This window comes from Podarcis erhardii (assembly GCF_964252035.2).
Source record: "Podarcis erhardii genome assembly, chromosome: 1".
Taxonomy (NCBI): domain Eukaryota; kingdom Metazoa; phylum Chordata; class Lepidosauria; order Squamata; family Lacertidae; genus Podarcis; species Podarcis erhardii.
The window spans coordinates 129529779-129550907 of NC_138497.1; the positions used below are offsets into that span (position 1 = coordinate 129529779).

At 43.4% G+C, this 21129-nt stretch overlaps 1 protein-coding gene and 1 long non-coding RNA gene across 8 annotated transcripts in view; one reads left to right on the forward strand and one right to left on the reverse strand.

The window, feature by feature from the left end:
* The window catches only part of BMPR2 (bone morphogenetic protein receptor type 2), a 91951-nt gene that overhangs the window by 60542 nt on the left and 10280 nt on the right, over positions 1-21129 (forward strand). For all 4 annotated transcript variants that reach the window (XM_081865196.1, XM_081865194.1, XM_081865197.1 and 1 more), the window contains exons 5-12: positions 3590-3700; positions 5159-5250; positions 5980-6210; positions 7909-8023; positions 10378-10538; positions 12871-13018; positions 18720-18856; positions 20468-20643. In XM_081865196.1, the coding sequence (XP_081721322.1) occupies positions 3590-3700; positions 5159-5250; positions 5980-6210; positions 7909-8023; positions 10378-10538; positions 12871-13018; positions 18720-18856; positions 20468-20643 (1171 nt within the window). The remainder of the gene's footprint in view (positions 1-3589; positions 3701-5158; positions 5251-5979; positions 6211-7908; positions 8024-10377; positions 10539-12870; positions 13019-18719; positions 18857-20467; positions 20644-21129) is intronic.
* The window catches only part of LOC309335744, a 56676-nt gene that overhangs the window by 1604 nt on the left and 33943 nt on the right, over positions 1-21129 (reverse strand). Inside the window, exons 2-5 of one of the 4 annotated variants that reach the window (XR_014153700.1) lie at positions 10138-10172; positions 6634-6763; positions 5480-5557; positions 4107-4568 (exon numbers count right to left, since the gene is read on the reverse strand). This is a non-coding gene — a long non-coding RNA (uncharacterized lncRNA). Of the gene's footprint in view, positions 1-4106; positions 4569-5479; positions 5558-6633; positions 6840-10137; positions 10173-21129 lie in introns of those variants that run through there. The other 3 variants (XR_014153699.1, XR_014153701.1, XR_014153698.1) reach the window with 3 other exon arrangements.

The window sequence follows — 21129 nt, forward strand, 5'->3', positions numbered from 1 at the left end:
GCAGAATCTTGGACAAAGGCAGGATTAGAACTGATTTTAAACTTCATTTTTCTCTCTAAATCATAATCTGAATTTACTAGGAAACATTCTTAAAGCCCAATATACTATTATTTTCTTCCTTCATGAGGTTCTAACAAATATGAAGACACAAATAGCCTTACAGTGTGCCTAATCCAAGCATAATTCAAACCAAGTTAACAACTAGGAGCATTGTTTTACAGATCAGCTTTATACCAGTGTGTTATTTTATGTGAAGGTCATCCAGCTAGAGACTGGCTGTGGACTTTGTTTAACCCCTGAAATAATTTCCAATTACTGCCCTGTGACCAGGAGGAGAAGTCAGCAAGATGAACAGTCATCTTTGTAGTCTCTCCCTTGTCAATTTAGGATTTAAGATAACTGAAAAAGAACTGCATCATGATTAGCTCTGAACATTTCAGTTAGTCTACATGAAGGTGTTGGGTATGGAAAGAAGTTGGCAAACAGAAGTAGCTAATAGTTATTTGGAATGGGGGGGGGGGGAGAATAGGTGGTAGCTCTGTGGCTAGCTCTGTGGACAGAAAAGGCACATACTTTTGTAAGCTCAGAAAATATTTAATAAAAATTATTTTTAAAAAGAAAAGAAAAGGCAACCCTGTGCTCCCAGTACGTTTCCGAGCACAATTCAAAGTGTTGGTGCTGACCTTTAAAGCCCTAAACGGCCTCGGTCCAGTATACCTGAAGGAGCGTCTCCACCCCCATCATTCTGCCCGGACGCTGAGGTCCAGCGACGAGGGCCTTCTGGCGGTTCCCTCATTGCGAGAAGCAAAGCTACAGGGAACCAGGCAGAGGGCCTTCTCGGTAGTGGCGCCCGCACTATGGAACGCCCTTCCAGCAGATGTCAAAGCGATAAACAACTACCTGACATTCAGAAGACATCTTAAGGCAGCCCTGTTCAGGGAAGTTTTTAACGTGTGATATTTTACTGTATTTTTTGTTTCTATGGAAGCCGCCCAGAGTGGCTGGGGAGGCCCAGCCAGATGGGCGGGGTATAAATAATAAATTATTATTATTATTATTATTATTATTATTATTATTATTATTAGCATCTGACTTTGTGAGAAACGACATTGAGAAAACATGGTGATGTAATGTTCTGCATGCAATTAATGGAGAAAGGCTTCACCTCCACTGCCCAAGACAGTATGCCTTTGAATGTCAGTTCCTGGGAATGGCAAGAGGGGAGGGAGACTTCTGTTGCACTTGGGTAATGGTTCCGGGCTTCCCATGGGCATCTGTGAGGATAGAGGGCTGGACTACATGGGCCAATGGCTTGATCTGGAACTATCAAAACAAAAAGACCATATAAGATAGCTGCCAGCTACGATGATCAAAGCCTGTCCACATCAAAAGACAGCCGTAAATATCAAAGTCACGCAAGATGATGGTGTATCTCGATAAAAGGAGGTCTGGTAAAGCCCTTGCATGTAATTCTTTCTGTTTTGTTCAAATCTGTTGAGTTAAAGCTAATTGTTGTTGTTGTTGTTTAGTCATTTAGTCGTGTCTGACTCTTCATGACCCCCTGGACCAGAGCACGCCAGGCACTCCTGTCTTCCACTGCCTCCTGCAGTTTGGTCAAACTCATGCTGGTAGCTTCAAGAACACCGTCCAACCATCTCGTTCTCTGTTGTCCCCTTCTCCTTGTGCCCTCCATCTTTCCTAACATCAGGGTCTTTTCCAGGGAGTCTTTTTTCCTCATGATGTGGCAAAAGTATTGGAGCCTCAGCTTCAGGATCTGTCCTTCCAGTGAGCACTCAGGGCTAATTTCCTTCAGAATGGATAGGTTTGATCTTCTTGCTGTCCATGGGACTCTCAAGAGTCTTCTCCAGCACCATAATTCAAAAACATCAATTCTTTGGCGATCAGCCTTCTTTATGGTCCAGCTCTCACTTCCATACATCACTACTGAGAAAACCATGGCTTTAACTATACGGACCTTTGTTGGCAAGGTGATGTCTCTGCTTTTTAAGATGCTGTCTAGGTTTGTCATTGCTTTTCTCCCAAGAAGCAGGGGTCTTTTAATTTCATGACTGCTGTCACCATCTGCAGTGATCATGGAGCCCAAGAAAGTAAAATCTCTCACTGCCTCCATTTCTTCCCCTTCTATTTGCCAAGGGGTGATGGGCCCATTGGCCATGATCTTCGTTTTTCAGATGTTGAGGTGAAAGCTGATACATAACTAGAAACTGAAATCCAGTTTTAATTTCTCAAAAGTCTTTAACTTATTTTTTTTACCTTCCCACAGTAGGCTTGCAAGAAGTTGGCAGGTTGCCTTTTCTGAAGACCGTAGTTTTGACAGCATCTAAAAATAGTATTCCAAAGATCAATGTTCTTTACCTTGTGTATCTTCAGAAAGAGCTATTGGACTTAATAAAATGATTAACAGCTAGATCCTTATCTTTAATTGAAGCGATTTTAACATTAAAAAAAAAAAATTAGGGGTATGTGATATAATCACCAGAGTAATACTTCAGTCTCATTTGCTTTCTACAGTGGTGCCCCACAAGACGAATGCCTCGCAAGACGGAAAACCCGCAAGACGAAAGGGTTTTCCATTTGCGAGTTGCTTCGCAAGACGAATTTCCCTATGGGCTTGCTTCGCAAGAAGAAAGCCCATAGGGAAATCTCCAGGGACCTCTTTTAAATGCTGGCGGTGGGGAGCAAAGCCTTTCGCCCCCCTCCGGCCTTCAGAAGAGGTCCAGGAAGGCCGGCGGGGGCCGAAAGGCTTTGCTCCCCACCGCCAGCATTTTAAAAGCGGTCCGGGATAGCAGGGAAGCGCTTCCCGCTATCCTGGACGGCTTTTGAAGGCAGGCGGGGGGCAAAAGTCTTTGCTCCCCCCTGCCTGCCTTCCCGGGAGAGCGGAGAAACGCAGCGGACGGCTTTTGAAGGCAGGCGGGGGGAGCAAAGACTTTCGCCCCCCGCCGGCCTTCAGAAGAGGTCCTAGACCTCTTCTGAAGGCTGGCGGGGGGCGAAGGTCTTTGCTCCCCCCCCCGCCTGCCTTCCCGGGGGCTTTAAAATCACCCCGGGACAGCGGAGAAGTCCGCTGTCCGGGGCGATCTTAAAATGCTGGCGGGTGGCAGCGAAACCTTCGCTGTCGCCCGCCAGCATTTTAAAAAACCCCGGGACAGCGGAGGACTTCTCCGCTGTCCGGGGCGATCTTAAAATGCTGGCAGGCGGTAGCGCTGCCGCCCGCCAGCATTTTAAAAAAACCCGGGACAGCGGAGAAGTCCTCTGCTGTCCCGGGGTTTTTTAAAATGCTGGGGGTGGGAAGAAAAGCCCTTGTCCCCCCCCCCAGCCTTCAGAAGAGGTCGGGGGACAGACTGTCCCCGGACCTGGTCTGAAGGCGGTTTCCATAGGAACGCATTGATTGATTTTCAATGCATTCCTATGGGAAACCGTGCTTCGCAAGACGAAAAACTCGCAAGACGAAAAAACTTGCGGAACGAATTAATTTCGTCTTGCGAGGCACCACTGTACTTGGTATCCTAATTCTTTCTGAGAAACTTGCCTTGTATGAAGAAGCCATAATACATAGTTTTCTTTCTTTCAGATTCATCATATTCACTTCGCCGAGATGAGACAATTGTCATTGCTCTGGCATCAGTATCTGTGTTGGCTGTTCTGGTGGTTGCCTTTTTCTTTGGATACAGAATATTTGGAGGTAAGCTTTGATGAGTGTGTTGTTAATTTTCATCTTTCGTTTTTCTTATCATGATCATTCCCGAGTTGCTTACTCTTTTGTTTGGCAATCCAGTTTTTTAAATATAAAACACATTAAAACAAAACGTCCCCATAGCCTACCCAGAGATCAGAATGCAGGCAGCAATTTGCTGCCAGCTTCAGTAACATTCAGTCCATTCCCTTTTCCCTGTGAGGGCCATGTTCCCAAAGCAAATATCTAAACTTTAATGTCTAGAGGGCCTGTCACATGCACCTTCTCTATTTTTCAGAGAGGTGCTACACAACTATTGGAGCTTTTTGGTGGCAGTTGATGGTAACAAGAAAACCATAATAAAGGGGATGCATGTGACAAGGTGTTTTAGATTTTGCAGATAATATCTCCCCCCCCCAAAAAAAATGTTATTGGTTTTCACAACATTATAAACAAACAAACACATAAGACAAACAAACATAAATCATAGCCTTATTGAAAATTACACTTATTAACATTGTTAAGTGACTTCCTCGCTTCCCCTTGGTTGAATTCCATTGCATATCCTTTTCAAATCACAGTTCTTATAAAATTTAACTTAAACATTAACATCCTTAGATCTTCACATTATGAAATTAAACATATTAATTCATCACTTAACATAAATAAAATCCTAAGCCACTTAAGTATCTGCAAGCTGTTTTCAGTTAATTTAACTTGACATATTTAACTAAGTAATCATTAAATTTAATCCATTCTTCCTGGTACGCCTCCTCCTTCTGGTCGCAGACTCTTCCGGTTAGGTCGGCTAGCTCCGAAAAAGCCCTCATCTGCCATTCTTCTATCGTTGGTAATTCTTGGGTTTTCCACTTTTTAGCTAACAAAATATGAGCAGCAGTTGTGGCATACAAAAATAATTTAACATCTTGCTTGGGCAATTCCAAACCTGTTATTCCAGGAAGAAAGGCCTCTGGTTTCTTTATAAATGTATATTTCAACATTTTTTCCAATTCATTATGAATCTTTTTCCAGAAGTCTTTCACCTTGGGACAGGTCCACCACATATGATAAAAGGTTCCTTCCTTTTCTTTACATTTCCAACATAGATTGTCACAGTTATATCTTTGCTAATTTTACAGGAGTCAAATACCATCTGTACATCATTTTCATTATATTTTCCTTTAACACAGTACATGCGGTGGGATTTTGCAGATAAGATCTTGAGGAACACAGCATGTTAGCTGTCCCGATTAACCTTGGCATAGGGAAAGTAATGTGCAAAACTCCATAACTGGCATCCACTGGCCATACTAATATTGGTTCTTCTAAAACTGCCACTGTGTCTAACTCTTTAAGTTGTTTGCAAGGTGTCTCCTGGATAGGTTTGTCCGTTGCCAATACGTTGTCAAGACCTCAGACATTTTGATGTGTAACACAAACTTTTTTTCATGGCTCTTCTTTCATCAGGAGATCATAAACAAGGTATGCACAGTATAGACATGATGGAAGCAGCATCATCTGAACCCTCGTTAGATCTTGATAATCTGAAGCTACTGGAGGTAACTATGCCATCTGGAGTTTCTAGGTCTTTGCTCTTCGCATGAATTATGAATCACCTGATCAATTTAGTACAAGATGTTAATGCTTACTTTACATACATACAAGTTAGTATTTAAGGATTTTTGCAACCACACTGATAATCATTTAGCTAGATGCTACTTTTTTGTACCTGACAACTAGGTCATGATAAAGGGGCTATTCATTCATTCATTCATTCAATATACTGACCTTCATCTTAAGATCTCATTGTCCTATAACATTATCACTCGAGTATTTCTTCATAAATAAAACTGCTTGTATTCTCAGCTGGTGTTTAGAAAGACAAAATTAATATTTTTGTGGTTACTATATTCACAAGTTTGTGATGATCTGCATGCATGAAGCCCCTTTTCTATTTTAATTTAACAAAGCCATGCCTCATAAAGCCAAGCTTAACATGAGTCATGTCTTTGAATCCTGTTATTGGGTTCTTCCTCTTCTTCTTTTTTAAGTAACAACAATTTCCACTTGTATATATGTTTCTTTAGATACTAACATGAACTAAATGCTCTACCATGTCTGAGCGAAACGTATCACTGCAGTTGAAAGGCCCAAATCCATGGACAAAACTCAGTGCTGATGCTCACTGAAATCAACAAATTTAAGTGAACTGTGCACTGGACTGTGGCCAGAATGTATATTGTGTTAATGTGAAGTTAATCAAACGGTTACTTTTTAAAATTTCACAGCTTATTGGTCGAGGGCGATATGGAGCAGTTTACAAAGGTTCCTTAGATGAGCGTCCAGTGGCTGTAAAAGTATTTTCTTTCACTAATCGTCAAAACTTTATCAATGAGAGGAATATATACAGAATCCCACTTATGGAACACGACAATATTGCCCGATTCATTGTGGGAGATGAGAGATTCACTGCAGATGGACGGATGGAATACTTATTAGTGATGGAATATTATCCCAATGTAAGTAATAATCTAAAGAGAGTTACTTTATACACCTTTGGGAAGATAGAAAATTGATTTAAGTTGCAATTAATGTAAAAATATTCTGTGGGGATTTTACATTATTGTATTTTTAGTAACAACAGGTCAGGTTCATTCATTCGTTTTACTTGTATGATGTTTTTCCACACACAAAATCAGGCTTAAAGCAGCTTACAACAAGGAAAGAGATGCATTTCAAACAAATGCTACAAAAACATTTTCACAATAACATAGCAAAACAATAACCTGGCAGCAATTTCATAATAACATAGCAAAACAATAGCAAAGATAATGATATACCAAAAAAACCCCCCACATTCCAGTACTACAAATCTAACAAGACTATTTAAAGAACATGCAGAATCGAACAGCAAAAATAAGAAGGGAGCTTCATAATTTCACCTTAGTCCTAGAAACACCCCTCCCATGATGTTGCTCACAGTCGCTCTGCTGCAACAGCTTCTTATAAGGCTTCCACAGTCAAAGGGTGGAAATACTCTTCCCATGATATTAAAGAAGAAAATGCCAGGAGCTGCTTTATATACACATGAAAGGTTCTGTCACATTCTGGCATCACATTCTGAATCTAGAACAAGAATTTGAACTTAATATAAAGGTAAAGGTAAAGGGACCCCTGACCAGTAGGTATGCCCTCTGCCAGCTTTTCACACAAGCCCTGAACTAACTATGCAAGAAGACATTAGTCCAAATGCAAATAGGTGTATGTAAGGTAAAGGGACCCCTGACCATTAGGTCCAGTCGTGGCCAACTCTGGGGTTGCAGTGCTCATCTTGCTTTATTGGCCGAGGAAGCAGGTGTACAGCTTCCAGGTCATGTGGCCAGCATGACTAAGCCGCTTCTGGCGAACCAGAGCAACGCACGGAAATGCCGTTTACCTTCCCGCCGGAGTGGTACCTATTTATCTACTTGCACTTTGATGTCCTTTCGAACTGCTAGGTTGGCAGGAGCAGGGACCGAGCAACGGGAGCTCACCCCGTCACGGGGATTTGAGCCGCTGACCTTCTGATCGGCAAGCCCTAGGCTCTGTGGTTTAACCCACAGTGCCACCTGCGTCCCAGAACCTAATATAGGGCTTTACAAATAGGATCATGTTTAACCATGAATGGTTGTGTCACTGAGCCTGGGATGTCCCAGATGTCTCGTTCCTTTTCTCCTATAAGTGAACAATTGTGAAATGTGGTTAAGTCGTTTGATTAAAGCAGCCTCAGAAAATACTATTTCTTTTGCCATCATGAAGCACATCTGGTGGACATGAGAGTAATTTTTAGATAAAGCCAACAGTAACCACAAACAAACTAGCACCTCTCTTCCTGTTAATAAAAGCAATAACCTAGGTCCACAAATTTTGAAATGGAGTACAGTGGTACCTCAGGTTACATACGCTTCAGGTTACAGACTCCGCTAACCCAGAAATAGTGCTTCAGGTTAAGAACTTTGCTTCAGGATGAGAACAGAAATCGTACTTCAGCGGCACGGCAGCAGCAGGAGGCCCCATTAGCTAAAGTGGTGCTTCAGGTTAAGAACAGTTTCAGGTTAAGAACGGAACAAATTAAGTACTTAACCTGATGTACCACTGTATTGGAAATAAGTGTTGATTAAAAGTCTCTACAAGGGACCTATGACCCTAATAACATGCACTATTTATTCCCTTTCCAGGGCTCTTTGTGCAGGTATTTGAGTCTTCATACTAGTGACTGGGTGAACTCATGTCGTTTGGCACACACTATAACTAGAGGTCTGGCATATCTCCACACAGAGTTGCCTCGAGGAGGTAAGGCCAGGGGTATGCAGCTTTCGATAAAGATAATTTAGGATTTTCCGTTTGATAACAGAATCAAAGGATTTTTAGAGATTTTTATTTTATGGTGATTCAAATATTTCTGCCATTAGAAATAAGCAACTCTTCTATACACTTTTTTTGCACCCATTGTGCTTTATGTAAGTTCATTTGGAGCCTTCTTAAATAATGAGTAACTATGTTGAGGTGTCTTAATTTTGGCACTTGATTTAAAATACATTATGCTTTATTTGCTTACACACTCAAAATTTTTTTACCCTTCTCTTCAGCTGAAAAATGGCTCCGGTAACAGTATACTCTCAATGCATGCTGAGCAATGTATGATTGAAAAAGTAGGAAAATGAGAAAAATGGCCTGAGAAGTTGATCGCAAATAAAAATATATGGAAATAAGATTTTTAAAGTCATTTGTTACCCCACAGTAACTTTGAAGGCTGCTTTTAGCAAAAAAAAATTGAACAGAAATACCGTATTTTTCACCCTATAGGACGCACTTTTTCCCCTCAAAAAATGAAGGGGAAATGTGTGTGCGTCCTATGGGGTGAATGCAGGCTTTCGCTGAAGCCTGGAGAGCGAGAGGGGTCGGTGCGCACAGACCCCTCTCGCTCTCCAGGCTTCGCGGACCTCTCCGCAAGCAGCGGAGCGCTCCCGCTGCTTGCGGAGAGGTGCCTGCATGCCGAAGCCTGCGCGCGCTAAGCTCAGCGCGTCCAGGCTTCGCGGACCTCTCCGCAAGCGGCAGGAGCGCTCCCGCTGCTTGCGGAGAGTTGCCTGCATGCCAAAGCCTGCACCCGCTGAGATCAGCGCGTCCAGGCTTCGCGGACCTCTCCGCAAGCAGCAGGAGCCAGCCCTGGGCTCCCACGGCTTGCAGAGAGCTGCCTGTTTGGGGACTGGAGTCGGGGGAAGCTTGGGCCTCCCCCGCCCCAGCCCCGCGCCTGGGGGGGGGAATATTTTTTTTCCCTTTATTTCCCCCCAAAAAAGAAGAGACACAATTTTTGCTGTATTTTTCTATGCTATTTGGTTGTATCTAACAGTATACATCTGCTGATCAAAATAATCTGTTGTCATGGCCTGCCCCAGGTAAAGAAGCACATATCTGATAGTTTGTACTTTGTCTGCAAGAGAAATACTTACTACAATGTCTAGCCTCTAGGCAGCTGTCCACAGGTCTGGGTCCTATAGAGCAGTAGGTCCCTTCCCCTCCTCCAGCTTATATACCCTCCTCTGAAAGCTGGATTTAGGCAAGGCAGATCTACCATAGATTACTGTTTTGTCTTAGCGCATCTTATTGATAAATACGCCAAGAAAACCTGTGGGGTCTTATATGCAGCCTTCATTGATTTGAAGGCTGCCTTTGATTCCATTTCACGAGTAAGACTCTGGGCCAAATTGAATACATCCAGTATAGATAAAAGATTATTATTTTTGATTAGTGGCCTATATAAAGATACCGTGCTGTATGTAAGATCTTCCACAAATGGCCAACTCATAGGCCCTGTACCAGCCGCCAAGGGGGTTAAGCAAGGCTGCATTCTAGCCCCAGCTTTATTTAACCTATATATCAATGATATGGTTAAAAGCTTAACATCTCCGGAGTTTCATGCTCCTAAATTAGCCACAAACCCTCCTCTGACGGGTTGCATGGCCACAACCTGAAACATCTCCTGCATGGACATCATCGCTGCTCTTCCCTTTTCAGGCCCCACCTGGTTCTAGGAGACAGTGGGGCAGGGGAATGTTGGGAATCCACTGACCTGTCCCTCGCCTGAGCTATCCCTTCTTCCTCCACCACAACCTGCACACCTCCCTGCCTTGATTCTTCCTCCTCCACCTGGCCTGGCTCCTGCCTGAGAACCAGCATCAATCCCCATAAATCACTGGCCTCCTGGTTCCCTGCCTCCGCCACACGTTCTTTGGAGCACTGCCAGTCTATCAGCAGAATGCTGAGGGAGGCAGTTATTGGTGATTCCTCTTTCCCCTCTGTAGCCCCTCCATGCCCCTCTAAATTTCTTCTCAAGGGTCCCTAAACCATTTTTAGCAAATTTAGGGGTACCCATGGGCTGCTGGGGGGGAAGAATATTTGGAAATTACCTCTCTTTTCTTCCACTGACAGAGACATACTTGTTCTGTAAAACAAAAAAGTATGATAATATATTATTTTAGTACTGGCATAGATACTCTGAAGTTTGCACAGTTTGTTGCTTTTTAAAAATATCCATGATTATAGAACAGATTCTTAGATTCAGAATAGTATAGCATAGCAATCGTTTCATAGTGTATGGACAGAAACAATTAGAAATCCTAAAGCAGAGTTTTCAAATGTCCAAACAGATCACTACAAACCTGCCATCTCCCACCGGGATTTGAACAGCCGTAATGTATTGGTGAAGAATGATGGAACATGTGTTATTAGTGATTTTGGACTCTCCATGAAGCTAACAGGAAATAGACTAGTGCGCCCAGGGGAGGAGGACAATGCTGCAATCAGTGAGGTAAGTATGGAAAGGGAATACAATGGTTGGACACGGTTAAATTATGCACCACAGAAGGATTCCCTCCAGAAACCTCTTCTAAGATCTTAAGGAACTTCATGGAAGGAAAGTTTCCCATCAACTCTCCCCTGCAGCAACCTGATTCTCCTTCCCCTCCATCCCAACAAAGCATCTCCAGCCGTTGGGAGTGGGCTTCTGAGACAGTGTGGAACAGGACATGAGGAGGGAATGCAGGGCAAGGAACAGTAACAGAGAGCCAGCGTGGTGTAGTGGTTAAGAGCGGTGGACTCGTAATCTGGTGAACCGGGTTCGCTTCCCCGCTCCTCCACATGCAGCTGCTGGGTGACCTTGGGCTAGTCACACTTCTCTGAAGTCTCTCAGCCTCGCTCACCTCACAGAGTGTTTGTTGGGGGGGAGGAAGGGAAAGGAGCTTGTTAGCCACTTTAAAACTCCTTAAAGCAGTGGTGTCCAAACTTTTTTCAAAGAGGGCCATATTTGATGAAGGGCCGTGGGGGCCAACCAAAGTTGTTGACCTTTTTTTAGTATTGAAGTCACAGGGGTCCAGATTAAACTGACCAGTGGGCTGGATTAGACCCCCAAAACAGACTTTGGACATTCCTGCCTTAAGGGAGTGAGAGGCAGGATATCAAGTCCAAACTCCTCCTCTTCTTCTTAACTGAATATGAGACTTGGATCCAAAAATAAGTTTACAAGGATGTTCATAGAAGGATTGTTTGTTTGTTTCTCTCTCTCTCTCTCTCTCTCTCTCTCTCTCTCTCTCTCTCTCTCACACACACACACACACACACACACAATGATCACATCTCAGCCCATATTGTTCAGCTGGTCCCCCAAACTTCCAGAGGCTTTCCAGAGGTCACAGGCAATTGCAAAGCAGAGAGGCTGATGGGATTTTTTTTCTTTCATGAGCTTCCTTGACTCCTGTTAGAACCTGAGCCAATGAGAGTTCTCTACTCTACCTTGATGTGACTATCATGAAGCAGAAGACGCTGGCTGTTTTTTTAAGGGACAATTTGTTTCAAACCCAGATCTTTAATCAAAATGTTCACAGAAAGGGCCCCAAATCTTTCCTGGTTGCTGCTTGCTTATATTTTGGAGTAGAGAAGCCAGGATCTTCATCCCTGGTACAATGCATGTGTATAATCTTGATTGGTTTGTGGCAGAGCTCTGCGGGTTTGTCTGCCTCTCCTTTCTGGTTACTTCCTAACATACCTTTCCTTAACCACATTTGAGGACTGTGTAATATATGAACTCAAATGAGAATGTATTAAGAAAGGAAGAAATATATCTGCATTGGATTTAATTAAATAGGTTATATACCTGGCTTAAGGATTGTATATGGTGTACATCCCAGACTTGATTCGCATGTTAGGAAGTAACCAGTAAAGAAATTTGTTACAAACATTACCATTCAGCCTGTTGTGTCCATTATTTGTTTGCACATGTCAACAGACCTTTCCAACACCTCCAGTAACGGCTGTGTGTTTAACCTGAGATTGAAATCCCCTCTACAGGTAGTTCAGTAACTAAAATTTAGAACTGAATCTGAAAAGGGGAAATCGAAAGAGAATTAATCTCTGCTTTTTAGTTCAAGATACATAAAAATCCTGAGTGCCTCGGTATATCATGCAAGGTTTTTATTTCTTTTTAAAGGTACAATGTGAATTTTGTATCTGTATAACAATCTAAAGGGCAGCTGTTCCCAGATTTACTATTTCACTTTTTACAGTGAAAGGAGGGATGGTATAAAATGCTATAAAAGGTCGTTATTTCACAAAAAGGTTTTTTTTAAAAAAAAACAACAACAGCTCCTCATGTTTCCTTTTGCCAAATGGAGGTGGAGAAATGGTCTGATCCTGTCACCTGCTCAGTGTGAATGAATAAATAAATCTCTGAGACTATCTGCCCTACATGCAGCTGTCGCTCTTTATGCTCCTGCTGGAAATAAGAGAACCTTTATTATTAATTTTGAGGTCAAGGAAATACTGAACTTTTTAGCTAAACATTACTTTGCTCCTGTTCCACTTATGGCTACTTCTCAAAACTATTAGATCATGCCACAAAAGACTTTTATTGGGAATGAGGACACAACAAAATGGGCATAGTTGTTATTATAAATGTGGTTAATAAGACTAGAACAAGGCAGTATGGCTTGAAAAGGCTTTCTGTTCAAGAGATTCCAACCTGAGAATGGAAGTGAACATAAACGGGGAGGGGTAGTTCTACTTAATTCCTTTTAAAGATAAGGGCAATAGACGGGATTTTGTAAATACTGAGCTAATGTTAAGAATGTCACAACATGTTTCTGCAGGTTGGTACAATCCGCTACATGGCCCCTGAAGTGCTGGAAGGAGCTGTGAACTTGAGGGATTGTGAATCCGCTCTAAAACAAGTAGATATGTATGCACTAGGCCTAATCTACTGGGAGATTTTTATGAGATGCACAGACCTGTTCCCAGGTAATAGAGGAATTGCTGGAATTCTTCTACTCTGATTACATCCACTGGTTTTGGGTCTTGGGGGGGGGGGCGCGGTTGCTATTGAGATCTCTTGTTTGTTTCCCACAGTGAACTCAGTGCCATCTAGTGTTTCAGAGTTGTATTAAATGTTATAATTCATGATGAAATATGTAGCCTTGGTGCCTGATAAAGTAATGTTGCCGATAAGCTTTAGGTATTAAGGAAAGCTTATATGTTACAGCTGGTAAAGCTGAATGAATACTGTGGACATGTGCACATGAGGTTTGTTGGGTGGCTGGTGGTATACACAATCTCCACCAACACACACACACAAATCCATATATATGGCAGACCAGTAACATCTGAAATTCTGCATGCATAGCACAAGCCACAAAAGAAGCGGGGAAGGCCTCAAAACAGCACATTGTGGGATTTTCATATTTTGTTACCAAGGCAAACCAGGTATGTGGGGAACTTCCATAGAAATATGTCCCTGAAATGTTTACATTTTGAAAAATAAAATGTCAGCTTTTTTAATGAAGTATCTGAGGAAAGTATCGTTAGTCTGAATTATAATTATTTAATTGTTATTAGTACAGTGGTACCTCTAGTTACAAACTTAATTCATTCTGGAGGTCTGTTTTAAACCTTAAGCTCTTCTTAACAAGAGGTGTGCTTTTGCTAATGGGGCCTCTTGCTGCTGCTGCACCACTGGCACACGATTTCCGTTCACATTCTGGGGCAAAGTTCTCAACTCAAGGTAACTCTTCCAGGTTAGCGGAGTTTGTAACCTGAAGCGTTTGTAACCTGAGGCGTTTGTAACTCGAGGTACCACTGTATTATTTTATTATTTCAATTTATTTACCACCCTTTATCGAAAGATCCCAGGGCATTGTGTTGTTGTTGTTGTTTAGTCGTTTAGTCGTGTCCGACTCTTTGTGACACCATGGACCAGAGAACGCCAGGCACTTCTGTCCTCCACTGCCTCCCGCAGTTTGGTCAGACTCATGCTAGTAACCTCGAAAACACTATCCAACCATCTCATCCTCTGTCGTCCCCTTCTCCTTGTGCCCTCCATCTTTCCCAACATCAGGGTCTTTTCCAGGGAGTCTTCTCTTCTCACAAGGTGGCCAAAGTATTGGAGCCTCAGCTTCAGGATCTGTCCTTCCAGTGAGCACTCAGGGCTGATTTCCTTCAGAATGGAGAGGTTTGATCTTCTTGCAGTCTATGGGACTCTCAAGAGTCTCCTCCAGCACCATAATTCAAAGCATCAATTCTTCGGCATATTCTTTTATTATTTCAATTTATTTACCACCCTTTATCAAAAGATCCCAGGGCATTGTACAATGTGGCAATTGCATTTTGCACCAGCTGAAGTTTCCAGACTGTCTTCAGAAGCAGCCCCATGTATAACGCATTGCAGTAATCCAACCTAGCGGTTACCAGAGTGTAGGCCACAGAGGTTAGGCTATCCTTGTCTAGAAAGTGGTGCAGCTGGGCCACCAGCCAAAGCTGACAGAAGGCACTCTGCACCACCAAGGCTACCTGGCCTTCAAGCAACTGAGGCCACCTGGGTCTCAAGTCGTGGATCCAGAAGTACTTGCTCCTTAAGAGGGAGTGTAACCCCCCCAAGAGCAGGCAATCTTCCGGGGGCCACTAGGGGGCGCATTGGAAGATGGCCGACAATACCACCTCTCCGACCCACACGGGGTAATTAAGAGGCTGTTATGGGAGTAGGCAGCCTCCCTTGTTGCCTCAAGGAAATGGGGAACACTGCCCTTGCCTGCTGTGCCCATAAATCACCCCCTAATTCAAAAGAAGGGGGTGAGGGCCCTAGGCAGAATGCCCCCGTGTGGACATCGGCTCTCCTGGACGCTGTCTCTGATCGCGCACTAGTTGCAGCAATTTGGAATAATTAATTACAAAAGAAGCAAATGCACATATTTCAAGTGAAGAAGGGGAGTGAAGTCTGCTAATTTAAGTGACCTCTGCGAAAGAAGATGACGGGCTGGAGAAACAGGAATATTTTATGATGAAAATACACCAAAAGCGGGGTATGTTGACAACAGGGCTGAATGGGGGGACGGACCTTTTTTACTTTCCTTCTATGTGATTTACAAGAACCCCTCCTCATTAGAACCGTCGGTTGAACTGACCCAAGCAGGATGATTAAGGTCTGTGTGGAGATAAACTTTAACCAAAAGTATGCTTTATGGAGACCGAGAAGCAATAAGAGCTTTTAGGAATGGCGCAGCAATTAATTCGGAGTCGCCATCTTGCCAAAGGATTTATAGCCGGGAAGAAGAACGGATTTGTTTTCAGACTGCATTCCTAGTGAATCTCCTCAGAGGTTTTGAGAAAGGAGGCAGATTGGTGAAGATTAATGATGCTAAGACTGTTTTGATGTATGGAACTGATGTTATATGGAAAACGTCTGGATATGGCTACTGGATAAAAAAAATAATATCCACGCAGGATTACAAACTGTTCTAACCAGCTTGCGGAGACTATCAGAGGTCACGAAGAGAAAGGAAAAATATATGAAAATAACAAGAGATGTGGAAAAACAATAAGAAAGGACTGGATAGTACTGTGAACACCATAAGGTTAGATATGTGGACATTAAAATAGCAGTAAGAAGTAAGAAGTTGATTGGATCCCTTCGGAACTTGAAATGTGGGTACCCCCAACAAAAATTTAAAATTCGGCTGTGTAATTTGGAATTTATGTAATTTGGTTTGATTTGATGTGATTAGTCGGTTAATAAAAATTATTCTTAAAAAAAAAGAGCAGGCAATCTTCCACCTATCTGGTCTAGGGAACCACCCACTAATGCTGCCTCTGTCTTGTTTGGATTGAGCTTCAGTTTATTTGCTCTCATCCAGTCCATTACCAAGGCAAGTCCAGCACATCCACTGCCACACCTGCAGATGTAAAGAAAAAATAGAGCTGTGTGTCATCGGCATATTGCTGACAACACATGTGCAAACTCCAGATATGACTCCACTCAGCGGCTTCATATAGATATTAAACAATATGGGGGAATAGAATTGAGCCTTGAGGGACACCTTCTTGAAGACTCCATGGTGCTGAAATACAGTCCCGAAGCATCACCCACTGGAAGCGACCATCCAAGTAGGACTGGAACCATTGCAGAGCAGTGCCGCCCACTCCCAGCTCAGATAGCCTCTTCAGGAGAATACAGTGGTCAATGGTATTGAAAGACACCGAGAGGTCAAGGAGGGTTAACAGGAACCCAGTCTCTCTCCTGGCAGAGGTAACCAGGGCAGTTTCTGTGCCAAAGCCAGGCTGAAACCCTGATTGAAATGGATCTAGAAAATCAGTCTCCTCCAAGAGCACCTGGATCCAGTCAGCAACCACCCACTCAAGAATAATAATAATAATAATAATAATAATAATAATAATAAATTTTATTTATACCCCGCCCTCCCCAGCCGAAGCTGGGCTCAGGGTGGCTAACAACAATCAAAATAATCCAACATTCTAAAAACCTTTCATTATAAAAATTAATTAAAATCAAATTGATGGCAACCATTAAGCAAAATTCTGTGCAGATTGCCAGAGGAGGGGGTCAGGCTGCACCCTGACCAAAGGCCTGGTCAAACAGCTCTGTCTTACAGGCCCTGCGGAAAGATGTCAGGTCCCGCAGGGCCCTAGTCTCTTGTGACAGAGTGTTCCACCAGATTGGAGCCGCGGCCGAGAAAGCCCTGGCTCTAGTTGAGGTGAGCCTAACCTCTCTGTGGTCTGGGATCTTCAGGATGTTTTTATTTGCAGACCGTAAGTTCTTCTGTGGGACATACCAGGAGAGGCGGTCCCGTAGGTACGAGGGTCCTAGGCCGTATAGGGCTTTAAAGGTTAAAACCAGCACCTTAAACCTGATCCTGTACTCCACCGGGAGCCAGTGCAGCTGGTATAGTACCGGATGAATGTGATCTCTCAGCAAAGACCCCATAAGGAGTCTCGCCGCGGCATTCTGCACCCGCTGGAGTTTCTGGGTCAGTCTCAAGGGCAGCCCGACATAGAGCGAGTTACAATAATCCAGTCTGGAGGTGACCGTCGCATGGATCACAGTGGCTAGGTCAGGGCGAGAGAGATAAGGAGCCAACTGCTTAGCTTGGCGGAGATGAAAAAATGCCGCCTTTGTTATAGCTGTAATCTGCGCCTCCATAGAGAGGGAGGTATCGAAGATTACACCCAAACTCTTAACGGATGATGCTGGCACTAATTGCACCCCCGCAAGAGATGGGAGTTGCCCCCTCAATCCCATATCGCCCCGTCCCAGCCAGAGGACCTCTGTCTTCGAAGGATTTAACTTCAACCGGCTCCCACGTAACCATCCAGCCACAGTGTGGTCAGTATGTCTGGGGCCGAGTCAGGATGGCCATCCATCAACAGATAGAGTTGGGTGTCATTGGCATACTGATGGCAACCCAGCCCCAAACTCCGGACAAGCTGGGCGAGGGGGCGCATAAAGATGTTTAAAAGCATCGGGGAGAGAATCACACCCTGAGGCACTCCACACACCAAGGAGCGGCGCGATGACAATTCCCCCCCAAGCGTCAAGAAAGGGAGGTTGGCATCTGGCCGGTAATTACCAAGGTTCTCAGAATCTAGAGATGGTTTCTTAAGAAGCGGTCTTCTCACTGCCTCCTTTAAACAGTAAGGAACTAGCCCCTCTCATAAAGAGGCATTGACCAGCTCCCTGGCCCAGACAGCTGTCTCCTCCCTGCTGGATTTAACAGCCTAGAAGGGCAAGGGCCCAGAGCACAGGTATTCGCTTGCACCAATCCCAACGCCTTGTCCACATACTGGAGCTGCATCATTTTTAGTGATCCATGTCACATCTGTTGAACTTCCCTAGATCATTCTTAGGATTTTTCAGATAGATTTACAAGATTGGGTGGAAGAAGAGACAAAGAATGTCATACAGTTGTGTTTGAGTCAATGTAGGAATGGATAAAATAATGCATCCATGAACTTGTAGAAATCAGCCCTGAGTGCTCACTGGAAGGACAGATCCTGAAGCTGAGGCTCCAATACTTTGGCCACCTCATGAGAAGAGAAGACTCCCTGGAAAAGACCCTGATGTTGGGAAAGATGGAGGGCACAAGGAGAAGGGGACGGCAGAGGACGAGATGGCTGGTGTTCTTGAAGCTACCAGCATGAGTTTGACCAAACTGCGGGAGGCAGTGGAAGACAGGAGGGCCTGGCATGCTCTGGTCCATGGGGTCACGAAGAGTCGGACACGACTAAATGACTAAACAACTACTACTACTACTACTACTACTACTGCTAGCCTTTATTGGTATAAGTTAAAACAGTAAAATCATACAAAAAGATCCAAATACATTGTAGAATAGTTAGGATCAGCATGCAGGATGCACTATCTGGTTTCCTTTAAATATCTCCTGGTCCTCAAGTAGGCAAGGTCCCTTAAATGCTGCTTTTCTTCCTCATATGTTAGGCATAACATATTTGCAGAGCTTAGGCAATTTTGTCAGTCGACTTTGCAAAAGAGCGTGATTAAGCCAATAGCACAGGCAGCTCACAGTACAACTGGACCAAATTTTGGTTCAGATGCAAGAGGAAAAAATATGATAGGCATCTTCTTGCTATGCCTGGGCATTTCAGAGCTATTTGGACTTTTTGTTTACGTTTAAATTATTGTGTCTGTAAACAGGAGAATCAGTGCCAGAGTTCCAGGCAGCATTCCACGCAGAAGTTGGAAACCATCCCACTTTTGAAGATATGCAAGTTCTTGTTTCAAGGGAAAAGCAACGACCAAAATTCCCAGAGGCTTGGAAAGAGAACAGCTTGGTGAGAGAAGCAAGATGCTCCCTCCCCCCCCCCCTTTTCATTTGGAAATTATATGTAAGATGCTAGATTATGGAGTTGGAGGCATAACATTGGTTTAATATGTAAGTTGCTGTCTTTAGGAAACTAAACTAAAATTAATAAAAAGTAATATTTGAGTGCAAGATACAAGTATGGAATGTACATTTCATGATGAGGTCAGTAACGTATTCTATTCGTGTGTGTGCTCTTTAAATGCCCAGTTCACTGTCTTGATCACTACGCAGTACACATCAATGTGCTTTAAAATATAATGTAAAGGTAAAGGGACCCCTGACCATTAGGTCCAGTTGTGACCGACTCTGGGGTTGCGGCGCTCATCTCGCTTTATTGGCCGAGGGAGCCTGCGTACAACTTCCGGGTCATGTGGCCAGCATGACTAAGCCGCTTCTGGCGAACCAGAGCAGCTCACAGAAACGCCATTTACCTTCCTGCCGGAGCGGTACCTATTTATCTACTTGCACTTTGACGTGGTTTCGAACTGCTTGGTTGGCAGGAGCAGGGACTGAGCAATGGGAGCTCACCCCATCACGGGGATTCGAACTGCCAACCTTCTGATTGGCAAGTCCTAGCCTCTGTGGTTTAACACACAGCACCACCCGCGTCCCTATCTTTAAAATATACTTTATTATAAAAGTTTAATGTGTTACTCCAGGCAATGTCAGTCCAACAGACTGATGAATACAATAAATTACCATACTCTGTTTTTGGACTAGACTCTTGTTCCATTTGCTCAGTTTCTTAATGCATTAACATTCACAATAGAAGTAACAGATGTAAGCATCCTCATTCTCAGTAATCTGATTATAGCTACCATGTCTGTTTGGTAAGATTTGTATAAAGACCTGAAACCCTTTTTATCAACCTCTACCACCCACCTTGTAACATATTTTGAAAACATGTAACATGATTGAAAATATCTCACTGTTGCAGTCAACACGTTTAGAGTAATTACTGGTTCCCTGTTTGTGAAATCATATAGTTCTTTTATCACCTCTGTTGTCAAACGACCCTAGACCAAATTGCTTTTAAAGAGAATCTTAGCTGCACCAGATCAAGTAATAACATACCTTAGTACAGACAAGATTACTTACTCATTGTAGTATTTTTCTAAAAGTTTTACCTGGGAGATGCCCCATTGAAATTAGTAAGGCTGGCTTTTTAGAAAATATACACAGGATTGTGTAACATTTCTTGACCCTTTAGAACACAGGATATGTGCCGTATTTTTCGCTCTATAAGATGCACCAAACCACAAGACGCACCTAGTTTTTGGAGGAGGAAAACAAGAAAAAAAATATTCTGAATCTCAGAAGCCAGAACAGCAAGAGGGATCGCTGCGCAACAAAAGCAGCGATCCCTCATGTTGTTCTGGCTTCTGGGATAGCTGCGCAGCCTGCATTCGCTCCAAAAGACACACACACATTTCCCCTTACTTTTTAGGATGGAAAAAGTGAGTCTTATAGAGCAAAAAATGCGGTAATTTTGAGATTCAGTTTCATTGTTTGGTCTTAGAATGTGTGTTGAAGTATAGCTTTAAAAGGGTGCAGAACATAATGCTGGTTTACTTTATAGGCTGTGAGGTCACTGAAAGAGACAATTGAAGACTGTTGGGATCAGGATGCTGAAGCTCGACTGACAGCCCAGTGTGCTGAAGAGAGAATGGCTGAACTCATGATGATTTGGGAAAGAAACAAATCTGTCAGCCCAACAGTCAACCCTATGCAGTCTACAGCTATGCAGAATGAGCGGTAAGTAGTACTAAGTGTGTGCTGTTTTCACAATCTGATTCCAAAAATCAATGAAACTTTTTAAAAAGTACATTGTATATGCACTTAAGTGTCCCATTTACTGCTTTCAGTTCTCATCTCAGGGTTGAACTTTGATTTCAAGGATGTCACGTTTTCCCTGAACTAAAATCATGATACATCAGTACTCGGGAAAATGTGATTCTCCCTTAGACAGTATCTCTGTGTAAGTCATCTGTCACAGCACTGTCCAGCAAGGACAGTGAGGAATTAACTCTTTCTTGACAAAATTAAACTTACAAATTAGGAAAAGGCATGTCCATCAGTCCTGCGTCTCACAGCTACTCTCAGATGTGCACCCAGTGAGGCAAGAGTAGCTCACCCTGATCTCCCCCACCCAAGTGGTGCGCAAGCAGGTGAAGACTACATCTGTGTGTGGCCTGTTTCTGCTCCTCCCACTTCAATCCTCTTCTGGTCCTGAGAGACAGT